This window comes from Idiotropiscis lumnitzeri, chromosome 5, assembly GCF_059441095.1.
Source record: "Idiotropiscis lumnitzeri isolate Australia: NSW breed Sydney's pygmy pipehorse chromosome 5, RoL_Ilum_1.0, whole genome shotgun sequence".
Lineage (NCBI taxonomy): Eukaryota > Metazoa > Chordata > Actinopteri > Syngnathiformes > Syngnathidae > Idiotropiscis > Idiotropiscis lumnitzeri.
Window position 1 is genome coordinate 24,821,443 of NC_142395.1, and position 13,439 is coordinate 24,834,881.

At 40.1% G+C, this 13,439-nt stretch overlaps 2 protein-coding genes across 2 annotated transcripts; one reads left to right on the top strand and one right to left on the bottom strand.

Moving 5' to 3' along the window:
• Positions 1–4,542: 4,542 nt before the first annotated feature.
• On the top strand, positions 4,543–5,953 carry LOC148337407 (regulator of G protein signaling 9-binding protein). Its single transcript, XM_088296558.1, has one exon. It carries the CDS (start codon positions 5,031–5,033, stop codon positions 5,769–5,771), a length of 741 nt encoding a protein of 246 aa, XP_088152684.1. The 5' UTR covers positions 4,543–5,030; the 3' UTR covers positions 5,772–5,953.
• Positions 5,954–10,385: 4,432 nt separating this feature from the next.
• Positions 10,386–13,222, bottom strand: nudt19 (nudix (nucleoside diphosphate linked moiety X)-type motif 19). The gene is made up of 3 exons (XM_088296559.1): positions 12,332–13,222; positions 11,461–11,668; positions 10,386–11,378 (listed from the first exon to the last, which is right to left on the bottom strand). The coding sequence occupies exons 1-3, from the start codon at positions 13,097–13,099 to the stop codon at positions 11,203–11,205; spliced, it is 1,152 nt and encodes a 383-aa protein (XP_088152685.1). The 5' UTR covers positions 13,100–13,222; the 3' UTR covers positions 10,386–11,202.
• Positions 13,223–13,439: the final 217 nt, after the last annotated feature.

Here is a 13,439-nt window from a genome sequence, read left to right on the forward strand (position 1 = left end):
ATGGAAAGCTTTAAAAGTATGTGGCATACAGATGTCACACCGCGAATAAAAACTTGATGTCATCGCCATTAAAAGTGTGGAATATGGTAAAACAAGATTTGGACATGTAGGGCATTTGGTTCAAGGGAGGAAAAAAAGGAACTTCCTTGTGTGTGTGTGTGTGCGTGTGTCTGCATGTGTGTGAGTGTGTCTCTCATGAGGAGCTGCTGTGAGGGAGACAATGTGGGAGTTATGTGAGTGATCACTCTAGTGTCCCCAGAGGACAGGTTATATCCGCTCTGTGACATATGCAAATGACCTTACAATAAGGGTGCTCCTGATGGAGAAACATGTCTCTCGTGACACTGCTGAGGAACAAGGCACATTTTATTCTCAGTCTCAAAAGTTGAAGTGGAAAATAAGATAGCGTGTGTATGTTTCAGTGGTGTGTGAGGGAATACTTGTACATAAATGTCAGCATGCTCTTGTGACCACATTTCAGTAGTGTGAGATCCTTTTAGTCGTGCACATGAGAGTGTTTTAGTCGTGTGAGGTTGAGTGTTTCAATAGTGTGTGAGTGAATAATTCTACAGAAGCCTGTGTGAGAGCTTTACAGTTGTGTGTGCGAGGGGTTTTGTTCATGTGAATGTGAGAGCGTTCCAATAGTGTGTGAGAGTTTCAATAGTGTGTATCACAGTATTTTATTAATCTTTATGAACAAATAAATTTTTAGCAGTGAGTGAGTGCGACAGTACTTCAGTACTGCATAAAAACTAAAAACTTTCAGTAGTGTGTAAGCATGTTTTAATAGTATGTGAGAGCATGTCAACAGTGTGTGCATGCTGTATGTGTTCCAGTAGTTTAAAACAACAAATGATTTTTCAGTAGTGTGTGAGCATGCTTCAATAGTGAGTATGAGAGCATTTGATTAATGTGTGAGAGCATTTCAGTAGTGTGTGTGAAAGTGTTTCAGTAGTGTATAAATACAGGTTTTTGTGTGAGCATGTTTCAATAGTTTGCATGAGAGCATTTCACAAATGTAAGAGATTGTTTCAGTTGAGTGTGTGAAAACGAAAAGGTAGTGCAAAACAAAATTGTTTCAGTAGTGTGAGAGAGCGTTTCATTAATGTGAACGAAAGAGTTTGAGTAGTATATAACAAAAATCTTTTAGTATGTAAGAGCATTTCAGTAGTGGGAATGAGTGCATCTGAGAGGATTTGTCGTAGGTGTGAGACCGTTTCAATATTGTACGCAAAGGAATTTCAGTAGTGCATGAGAGAATCATTTTTGGTGTGTCCGTTGTTTGTCAGCATTTTTCATTCGCTAATTTATGTCTATATTTGATCATGTTAAAATTTTCCTTGTCACATGTAGTCAGCAGTTAATAAAGCAGGTGTTGGCAAACTACGGCCCGGGGGCCACATGCGGCCCGTTAAACGTTTTAATCGGGCCCGTCGAACTAGAAAAAAAATAAATGAACCATGTTAATACTGTGGTTTTTCAACGACATGTATCTTGTAGTAATACTTTTTTTCACTTTCATTTGAAATTAAATGTTTTTTTGTTTTTTTTTCTCCGATGAAGTGCTCTTACCAAAACACCCCATCCATCTGCTCCTGGTCCGGCCAATCTGTCAAATTTTAGAACCCATTGTGGCCCGCCAATCAAAAGGTTTGCCCACCCCTGTAATAAAGGTTAGTTCGTCATGGCTATGCTCTCTGTGCTTGGTGACAATGATGCAGTTGGACTTGAAGGTTACAACAAGCCAGACATCATCAATGTTTCTATTTTAGGGCACCAAAACAATTATAAACAAGTGTAGCCCAAGGCTATATTGTCACCTTAATTTGGCCCCAAATACTCCTGAAAAAAATGTCTGGATGTTAACATTGCAAGCATACCGCAGGCATTTGACCTCTCGCGTTACAGTCGAAAGCCTTGCCGTCGAGCGCTTCCTGTCAGTGGAAGAGCAAATCATAAGGAGCCTCCGTGCAGGAAATCACACTGATGCGATCAGCCTAAGAGCAATCGACCATCTGACTCATCCCCCTCACTCTTCAATCTGAAATGGCATCTCGTTTTATGAATGCCGACAATTGCCTTCGCACCGCCGGGCCAGGTGAGGCTGGGAATTCGTATTGGACCATATGCAAATATGAGAATAATCTCATCTGAAGGTGTCCCCATACCCTGTAAAAATGTGCCTTTCAATATAACATACCGTGAGAAAGTGTTGATTACCTTGGGAAAAATAACCAAAGCCACCCCAAGCAAGAGGTTACAGGTTGCTATGGAGACACATTCAAAGGACTGCAGTTGCCACAATCACAACAGAAACAACAAAAATCGGATGCAGGTAGTTGTTATGAGTCAGAAGCAGAAAACATCTCAGACGCAGTCAGAATGTCATACATTAGCCAATTCATTAAACAGTGAGCCATATCAACAGACGTTAGAGTGACAGTTGGAGAGGCATGATTATTTATATTTTATATATATGATTTAGAGGAAAATTGGCATTTTGGTGTCACAAGCAAGGTTATAATGTCAATGAAATATCTAAAATTGAAAAAAGTATTTTCTGTTCACGAAATAAAATGAAAACAAAAATGATTAAAAAAAAAAAAACTAAAACCTAACTGGAACTACTTTATAAAACTAACTAAACCTACTTATAATTATAGTCAAAATGAATACATATCATCAAATATATCACATGAGCATTTAAGGTTAATTTTAAAAGTATTTATTTAGATATTGCTGTACATCAGTACAAAAGGCAGGTCAGGTATTAATTAATATTGTTGTTCCAATTTTACTTTACTTTATTACACAAGACTTTGTGACCTTAGTTTTTTATTAGATTTTTTTTTCATCTTGACAAAAACTACATATATTAAAAACTAAAACTATTACTAAAACAAATACAAATTAAATAAAACAAGGCATTAAAAAAACTAAGCAACAACAAAAATAAAAAAATTTATTAAAATTGAATTTTTTTTTTAAAGTAGGGTGGCATAAATGGAAAAACGTGCAATATGGATGTTGACTATACTACTCTCTCTCTCTCTCTCTCTCTCTGTGCTTAAGACCATTAACGTTACACCGCTGTCACTAGATCATTAGGCACCATCCGCTTCAATAATTCAAAAAGAGCAAAGCGAGCAAAGGAGGCAAACATTGCCTGTGCTACCTCTCAACCCAGCGGGGCACGTGCAGATAAGCAACAAATTATCCAAGCGGCAACAACCCAACTCTTCCGCTGGCGACTGTGTGGGCATGCAGCTCACTGGAGGAATGGCGTACGAACTGTCTGCACAATGCAGCTAATGAAGGACACAGTTGAAATCAGGGGAATAGAATCAAGTATGCGAGACATTACAGAAGCATGGATGTTAGAGTAATGAAAGATTGTCTATCGAGGTTGAGTGTAAGTCTGAATGGTTTTTGGTTTAAATGTGCCCTTTAATTGGTTAGCAACCATGTCAGAGTGTAGCACACCCAAAATCGTTTGGGCTAGCCTCCAGTTTCAGAGAAATTATTATTATTATTATTTTAAACAGTCAATTATATACAGTAATTTGATTGAGAAGAAGCCAAAGAAAAAGAAAAGACAATGCGATTGTGACGATTTTACTGGGAATCTGTTGCATCATCAATATGAACAGACAGCCCTAGGTTAACGTTTGTTTCTTGTTGCTGCTATCTGTCTTTTTACTACTTTACGAGACACCAATATGTCAATCAGTCACTCGAAGAAGATATCAATCTTTCCTTTCTTTTTTTTCTCTGTTTTTTTTCATTTGTGTTGTCATCCACAGTTTCCAGAAGTATTAGTCTTCTTGTTTAAAACAAGAGAGTAAACTACAAAAATTGTCTGAAAAAACAAACACTATGCAAGTGCAGATATTACATGTGTATCCATAATACATGAATGGTCTTTTAATTAAAAGAGAGATAATAATAATAATAATAATAATAATAATAAAATTACAGCAATGAACTTGACATTATATGGAATATTATTTTGTTTTTCTTGCTATCACGTTGTTGAACACTGTGGAATTTGAGGCATAAAAACAAAAACTGATATTTAAAAAAAATAAATCAACTTTGATTTTAATTGAAACATATATTTCAATTAAAGTCAAATTTGAAATGAGACAAACTTCTATTTTGGGTTCATTTTTTGACCATGTCGCTGCTTTTACCAGAGTCAGTTTTTACACATGAGTAGCCATCAGCATCAATACTTCTCCATAAGTACAAAGCGTATATTTTTGCCACGTCTGATTGTTGCAGCGAATAAATATCAGGATGAGAGGAGCATTCAGGTCCAGCCAGCCATCCATCCAAACCGATGAAGATGGTGAGAGTCACTATCTGTGATGGGATCTCCGCTACGTTCCTAGCTCTACCCAATGACGCCTGCGAGCGCCCACCACGTGACGAGCACCCACGCGAGCCAATCAACGAGCTCGGACTCTCTCCCCCGAGTCTGTGGGCCGTCCCTCCTTCCCTACAGCCTGTCACGGTGGACATGGCTTTTTGCGTGCACACGTGACTACAGAAGGCGCTTAGTGGCATTTAAACATCATCCATTGCGCTTTCCGCCACCAAAATAGACGCACGAAGCCAAACGGAATCAAACTGCGAACGTCTGTGTCGAGTGGACGCTATTTTCCCTCGTTTGAACGACGAATGACGCTTTCCGTCGCTATATTTTGAATTTACGGACTTGATTACCCCGCCGTCCCCCTAATTTCTTTTTACCACCTGTGGATAAGTGTGGATATTTTTAAGAAAGACATTGCGGGATTATTGCGCATCCGTGCGTAAAGGAGCGGAAAAGGGCTAAATCCCATTTAAGGGCACGTCAGGCTCCTGGAGAGGACGCGTCATGCAGGATAGAAAGGAATGTGCACTCACATAGGAGAGAGGTGATCCACGCAGATCGCCATTTCTCTCGTTTGTCATATTTCTGTGGAGGAACAGGAGGAGGAGGAGGAAGAGGAGGCGAGAGAGAGAGAGTGGGTCGGTGAGCAGCCATGGGCAAAGAGGAGTGTAAAACTATGCTGGACGCCCTGAATAAAGTGACGGCGTGCTACAGGCATCTAGTCGTGGCTCTGGGGAGCACATCGGACTCGCAGAACTTGCGCGAGGAGCTGAAGCGGACCCGCAAAAAGGCGCAGGAGCTGGCCGTGGCCAACCGGACTAAGCTGACCTCACTGCTCAAAGACAAGAGCATCAGCAAGGAGGACCGCGCCGAGTACGAGCGGCTATGGGTGCTCTTCTCCAGCAGCATGGATCTACTGGAGGTGGACATGAAGCGCTCCCTGGAGATCGGGCAGGACTTCCCGCTCAAGGTGCCCACCAGGCATCTGATCCAGACGGGCATGACGGGCAGCACCAGCACGGTGGCGGCACGCGCCATGAGCGTGCAGAACATGAAGTACGAAGCGGACAGCAACATCGATACGGCCGATCTGCGGGATCTGCAGGCCGAGATCGGCCAGGTGAGCCAGATGATGGAGGAGATGGAGATGAAGGTGCAGGTGGCGCCGTGGGCTGTGGAAGCCAAGCAGGAGGCGGGCGCCGAGCTCAAGTCCAACATGAGCGTGGGAAATTCCTCCGTGGGTGTCATCTCCATCTGTGAGGAGGAACCAAAGGATGAAGAGGGGGGAGGAGGCGGGGATGCGGGCTTTGCGTCCATCTGCGCCGTGGTGGTCTTTTTTGTCATTGTGACTGTGGCGGTGGTGCTTGGATACCTGGTCATCAACATGTCTTGAACAGGACGCCCCTTGAGGGGTTGGGGCACTGGCTGGATGGGGGTCCTCATAAACGCTTCAGCCCTAAAGTGCAGTCATGTACAATGGGGCACGAGTACCAAAATCGCCACGTTAACTAGAGTACAGTATTTCGCTTACTGTCATGATGTGCTGCTTAAAAAGTCCAGTTATTTTGAGCACAATTATTTGTGGTTCGTTTTATTTTAGGAAACAAAATTGGGCCGCAATGAAAATAAAGTCGTACTATTGCAAAAAAATTGGCATAAAGGAAATTATTAAAGTGTTACGAGAATAAAGTCGTATTGCAACGTTTACAAGACTTAAAATGACATGTTTATGAGAATTAAGTCAAATCACCTGGTATGTTATTTCTGGGGCTAAAATATGTAATTCATATACGAAATAAAAAAACAAAATACAAATGTTATTTTACAAGTTGCAGTGTGACAAGAATGAAGTCAAACTAGAAAATTGGGATTTAAATTGACTTTAAGTTTTATGTAAGTAATAGAGCATTATAATAAAAATTAGTTTTTAATGTGAGCATATTTTATTTTTTTTTAGTAAAGAAAAAGAAAATCGTTGATACAACAGTAAAGTCCGAGAAAAATATATAGTGGTATGAGCAAAACCATAATTTGGGGCGACAAAGTCATAATATTACAAGAGTCAAAAAGTTACTCTCCCCACCCCCAAAACTTTTTACGCAAACAAAGTTAACATCTATTATTGCAAAAATCGATTAAAGTATTCAAGATTTTTTGGGGGTGTAACTTTACCACTATTTTCATGTAATATGTCTGCTCCTCAAAGAATGACAATCTTTTACGTTAATCTGATGATATTTGCATTTTATTCCCGTAATAACGATTTAGTATTTTTGTTCTTCTCATTGTGACCCGTACATGCCTTAGAAGCATTGTCAACAGAATTTTGCGGATTTGATTGCCTCGTCAAAGCCACTTGTCGCGAGACACAAATTACGAGGCACAAATTATTGTGCCCCATAATTAAAAAAAATAAAAATACATCTGCTCGGATGTCCTCATGGCAAACAGACACACTGGAAATTACTCCCAAAAGAGCTGAAATCTGATATATTATGGGACTATTTTGTTTTTTGGATCATTAAATTCAGAGTATTAAATTTACGATAGGCCACCTGCTGGACTTTGTAGGGCACTACTCCCCTAATTATCACTGGTGCAAAGAGAGGACATAAAAAAGCACCATTTTTTGGGTGTTGCAAATAAAACTGGATTTGCAGCAGTCAATAATTTGAATTGTCAATATATTTGCACTAGATTAAAAAAAAAAAAAGAAAAAAGGAACTACTACAAGTGAGAATGTTCATCAGGCACAACTGGATGTAAACTAGGCCTGTTTTTCGGGTGCATGGGGATTGTTTATTTTTAGAAAATGGCATGGAAGGAAAACAAAACAAAAATACGAGCAGTGTAGAGTAGAAGATTCATTTATTGTCCCTGTGGGGCACTTGACTTTGCTGCACAATCGCAAAGAAACTTTATGGCAGGACATCAGACACATGACAAAAACTCCATAGATCAGGCACAATCTGAAGAATTTACCTCACACACTACAAGACACTATGCACACTTGGAGATTTTTTTTTTCCAACTGATTTAAGGATTTTATGGCTTGTGGGTCGGTTCTAGGTCAGACGGGAGGATGAGAGCAGTTACAAATACGATGTCAGAGGGTGTGTATAACACGTCAATGTTATTTGCCTTTCTCGCCAGCCTGTCTTCATAAATGTGTTCAATGCTGTCATGTAATATCTGTGACACGTAGATTAGCCAGAGAGCTCGTGCAGGAATGTAGCCTGACTACTAAGTGTATTCCTCTTGACGCTTTGCATTTAGACTCGTTTAAAGCACATGCGGCCATCGGATAGAGGAAAAGCATAAAAGGCAAAAGTTATCTCCTCACAGGCTGGGTGTGATTTAATGGGCACTATTCCGTAGTGTAGTCAGCAAAGATTATTCACATTTTATAATCCATGAAACCAGATTGTAGAGCATCAAGTCACAATGCTATGCTAATGCTAGCAGAGAGTTTTTGGGAACCTTTACGAGACGGCCAAAGTCTTTTAAATAATGCACCAGTTCACTGTTAAGCTTGTGCTTCTTTTCAGGGTTCAATGTAGTGATGGGTAAATGAAGCTTCAAACCTGCTTCATGAACCAGTTGTAGTATTTTTGGACTCCTGTATTTTTGGACTCTTGTAGATGGCACTCTCTGTTCAGCAATGGGCTGAAAGCACACTGAATTGCCATTTTTTTTTAAAGCAACAGTGCCATCTAGAGGACTCAAAAATACAACAACTGGTTCATGAAGCAAATTTGAAGCTTCATTTTCCCATCACTAGTTCAATGTATATATTGCAACATGTGTATGTATATACAATACAGTATATATGAATATCTGTGTCAGATAATGTACATACAATCAGGTATATTTATTATAATAAAAATATTCAAAAAGCAGTACGGTAAATGTATTGCATGTATTTTTTTCTTTTTGGTCAAGTCTCCATGATGGAAACGCTGCAAAGCTGAAGGGATTTTAAGCAGACGATTATTACTTTGGACATAACCACCTTAAGGTTAAATGCTGTTCAAATTTCCAGTGGACACGCTTGATCTGCCTGGCTAATGGTTTTACTTCTAAGAGTATTTGTGTATTCCTGGAATAGCGCAGGAGATGTTAAGGCTCTGAGGCTCGGAGAGGGTTAGGAGTAAGTAGTGCACTGGGACGCCAATGAATTAAGATACAACAGTTCGAGATTAGTTATAAACTGAAACTGGATACATGGAAAAACGGTCGAAAAGACTTCATGTCCAACTGTGCTGTGGTGCTTTTTGTTCTCGTTGGACTTTTTCTTGACGTGCGTTAATACTCAGGATTGGCTGCAAGCGACTATGAGAAAAAAAAAAAAAACTGCAATACTTGACTGCAACCAGCAGAGGCACTCCTGAGTCAGTCTAGTTTGTGGTCTAAAAAAGTGTGTGTCATCAGCTACAAGAAGTCCATTATCCTGCTCAAACGAAACCGGCAAAGAAGATTCTCCTATCCTATGACAATAATGTTTTTAAAAATGCATTAATTGATTGTTAATTTAACCGTTTTTAATTCAAATTGCCATTTTTACTAGTACTGCCTATATTCTCTCTGATTATAGTTTAATTAAACACTACCTATGCTACAATAAAATAAATAGCACTGCTGCGATTGTCAGTTTTATTTAGTTATTATTATTATATATTTAGTTTGAACACATTTAAGTCAACAGAAATATCTTTTTATATATTCCAGTGGTGTATATACGTACTGACCGGCAGAAAAATGAAATGTTCTTCCATTGGAAGGCGAAAGGTACAATCAGCCTTTATATCCACCTGTTGCCATTCATCCAATAGAATAAGTCGTATCGTATCTGCTTTGTGTTCAATTAAAAAAATCCCAGATTTCACATAATGTCAGTACATTGGTGAATAAATTGACGGTAGACAAGATCATTATTTTAGAATTGATACTTTTTGTGAATTTAGACAATGACGTCATGCGACAGAATATGCGGCCTTCGGCGGATGCCAGCCTGTGAATTTAGACACAACCAATGTGGTACCTACACCGGATTGAATGCGGATGACGAACGGAATTGGTCGTCGCGACATCCTCCGACTTGGTGTGAACTGTAACACATTTTCAAAACAACACGTGTCAGTTGTTGTCGAGGAAAATGGCAAACAGTGCTCAGCATTGTATTGGTACAATGTTGCCATATAAATTAATCGAATGAAATTACAGCTCGGATAATGGATGGACTTTGAGGATTGGAGTTGTTATAACTCTAGCTGACCAAAAGATGTCACCGGTGTATTTTATAAGGCATTGACTCTTTCCAAATCAATACGGCAAAGGCCTCAAAAGCTTCATCAGTCCATCTCGACTGTCGAGGTGACTGAGCATGCGAATGTTTCAGAAAAGCATGCTGAAAATAACGGGAGTGGTGTGGCCGTATCACACTCACGTGTAGAGACCGACCTAACAGTGAACGGCGCACACATATTGGTCAATTGTGGCCGCGATGTTGAAATAAGAGACCTGTGGCGTTCAACTCCCTGGAGTTTTTTTTTTTTTTTAAATTGCATCTTATTTTTTCCGAAAGACACAAAAATACAATTAATTAAGGAGTGAACTAAAATGTTTGCCTTGAATTTTCTGAAGCGTGACAATGATGCTGTCTCTAGAGACTATTTCGGACAGCTTCGGCAATGCCTAAATATATTTTTGCACGCTTTCAAATACTACAATTTCCTCCTGAATTAAACTTTAAACATATGAGCTCGATGAGCAGTTCCGTTTAAAAGTGAATGAGTCCAAACGGTACCGCAACATTGCCTCATCATGGACAAAGAGGTTTCCAAGGCTGTGGAGTTGCCATGGTAACCCTCAACTGACTCTCCAAGGCCAATAGCACAGTGGTTGAGTGTTGTTATTTCAACTTAGCTTGTCATTCACACGCACGTGCAGGCACACAAGAATTGGGCGATATAAAAGGCTAGCAGCCCCAAAATGACGAGTTATTACGGTAGATTTCCATTTTAATTCACATAAAACAAATATATTTTTGATTTTCCTTCATAAAATAGTACAAGATGTAATATAATAAATTGTGCTCCATCGTAATTTAATTTTAACAATGACAACAATAATACAAAATCCTGACTTTCAACAACATTCAAAGGTGAGATTGGATGCCAACAGTCACAAGTAAATTTCACACAGTTTCAGAAAATAAACGCAGTAGTTCTTTGAATAGTGAAATAAATGTTGGCTGCAGAACAGCATTATGGTTTTTTTATTTCAATAGTTTAATTATATATAAATTATAATAAAAATTATACTCAATATTCATAAAACACAGTAAAAGACTTCAGAAGGCAAATCCTTACCTAACTTGTTTTTTTTTTCATGTGTTTATTGTTTCGTATGCGACGTTCTAATTTCTTGACATAGTGACTTTGTGGATTTCGATAGTAGTAATCAATAATCATGAAACTTATAAAAACATAAATTAATATATTTCACAGTCTATGTGGTGAATCTCTTCAAAAGAGGTTCAGCTTTTGAAGGTTCCACAATATTAATAATAATTTAATGAGATACACTTATACATTAACATTGTTTGTCTTATTACAATGTCACAAACTGCATTTGCTTGTGAATTTCTATTTTGCAGGCAAGTAGATTAATACGTAGTTCAATTTTTTTATGACATCTTTGATTTTGTGTTAGTGTGGGATTTGATGATTTTATAATTTAAATTTGAAGGGTACTAAAGCTAATTTTCACTGAGTGTTTGTGACGTGTTCCTACTGTATTCACACAAGAGTCGTAGAGTCCACTTATCCAATGACAGGAAGCGTGTGGTTATACTTTGGAGTAATGTTGACCTGCAGTTCTGGACTGTAGGGGTCGGAGATCAAGAAGCGATGAAGAGCAGATTTTGAACCTTCTTGAGGCTCCACGTTTGTTTTCACCTTAGTTGCTTCTGAATTGTTCGACGGGTAAAGCTGGTCTCCTGCCAGAGAAGAGCAGCAACATTTCAAAACTGGAATATGTTAAGGGGTGAAAAAAAAAAACACACCGGATGAATAAAGTACCTGGCAACACAGATATGTAGCCGTTATCCTGGAAGAGGATGACAGGCAGCCACTGTTCGCAGCCGTAGGTGCCGCGTCGCCTGGCAAATGCGTGGAGGTCGCTCAGAGAGGGGAAACGGCACATGCGACTCAGCTCGTAGAACTGCGGAGGGGCGATCCACAAATTGCGAGCCCGGAAGCTCCGCAGGACATCCGAAGGCGTCGACCACTGTGACACATCAACACGAAGTGAGCTACAGCAGATATAAAAACTCTACACACCCCTATTCAAAAGCCCGCATATTGTGACATTAAAACATGAGACCAGGATACATCATTTCAAAACGTTTTTTTTTATTCAAACCAATACCAGTAAACCACGCATTTACGTTAAATTATTTTAATCAGACATTTTGTTGCTTCCAAGCATACAAATTTGGGTGGTCTCAACAAAATTAATTCGTAGCCCAATGATCGCCATTTACTGATGATAAAACTTTTCTGTGGCGTCATTTGACCCCGGACCAGATTATTTTTATTAGCCATGGAAAAGTTTGCTTCCAAATTGGAATAACACAAGATTATGTTTGGCCTTTGACATCACAGCTAAAACATTGAACAACGCTCGTGTAATGTTAAAAGTCAATCACCATTTTGAATTGTAATTTGAGACAATGTATCACCAAAACTTTCCGTCCTTGCTTTATAAAATTGCATTAGATGTCTCATGAATGACAACATATAAATATGACGCGTTAATAGGAATAGCTATCTATAACATCTATTTTATCTGGCACTTGTCTTTCTTGGGGGTTGCTGGTGAACGGGAGCATTAGATGGGTCACCTGCCAATCACAGCCGCATACAAACACAGCTACATTTACAGTGTCACCTGTAAGAGTTCAATTTCCTTCTGATCTTGGTGAGCATGTGGTTTCTCCTCTAGGCAGCACATGAAGAAGGCCGTGTCAAATCTCTTCACGCCGTATCGTCCCTCCGGAGTCAGCCAGTTGGCCCACTCGTGGAGCGCCCAGATGTTGGGCAACACCTCCAACTCCCGGCACATCCTGACGAAGTTTGATGGGTTCTGGTTCACCAACGTCCTCCACTTACTCAGTTCATCGCTGCAAATCTGGTTTACTTTGTAATGCTTGACTTCATCGGCGGCGCGATTGTCTTGAATGCTCTTCAACAGACTCAATTCTTCATTTTTGGACACGAAAAGCAGCACGCCAGACTCCTCAAATGTCTCCCTCAAGGCACAGATCCGGAATGCGACCTCTCCCGGGATAGCCGAGCCCAGTTTGAGCCTGTCGGTCGCAAATATCGGTGGTCTGGTCTCAGGTGGTTGCTGGACGCTCCATAAGCCAAAGTTGGGGGAGTTCGTAAAAGCTTCGAAAACGTCCAACCACTCACTGGAAAAGTCGGAAGCGTCCACCATACCTCCGGGGAACACATAGGCGTTAGGCATGAATCCGCTTTTATTGCTTCGTTTAAGGAGTAAAACATTGTAGTCAAAGAGGTGAGAGACCCGAGGTCGTCCTCCGGTTTGAACCGGAGACCGAGAACACGGTGTGGATAAATTCTCCGCGCCGAGCCTCTGACCCGCTACTAAAATGAGAGTGGCCGCCTCTTTCCAGCGTGTTAGTCCCGTGTTCATATTTAAAATGTCAAATCCTATATTCTTGACAAATTCATTCAGAAGTCACTGCATATACAAAGTTGTTTTGCTGGTTTCACCCGGAAGTTCTAATTACGGCTTCCGCCGAACTAAAGGCCGGAGGGCTCACTGCTGCCGTCTGGAGGCCGGATGATTCTAAAGAAGTTGCTGCCACCTACAGGCTGGATGACTCACGTTCGCCGGTTATTGAGAGCCTACTCCAGCTGTTCTGTAGAAATCTGTGCCATAGGAGTTCAAATTTGTGTTTCGTGTTTCAACTTCTAAAACGGATCACTTCTCTCCAGATTTTAAACAATGTTTAATTTAACTTACCACTTCC

Bases quoted from the DNA above. Each gene is read 5' to 3' on its own strand.
- LOC148337407 (XM_088296558.1), top strand. From the start codon at position 5,031: ATGGGCAAAGAGGAGTGTAAAACTATGCTGGACGCCCTGAATAAAGTG.
- nudt19 (XM_088296559.1), bottom strand. From the start codon at position 13,099: ATGAACACGGGACTAACACGCTGGAAAGAGGCGGCCACTCTCATTTTA. The intron at 11,669-12,331 runs GTGACACTGTAA...GATGTGTCACAG, and splicing joins AGGAAATTGAACTCTTACAG to TGGTCGACGCCTTCGGATGT. The intron at 11,379-11,460 runs GTACTTTATTCA...CTTCTCTGGCAG, and splicing joins CTACATATCTGTGTTGCCAG to GAGACCAGCTTTACCCGTCG.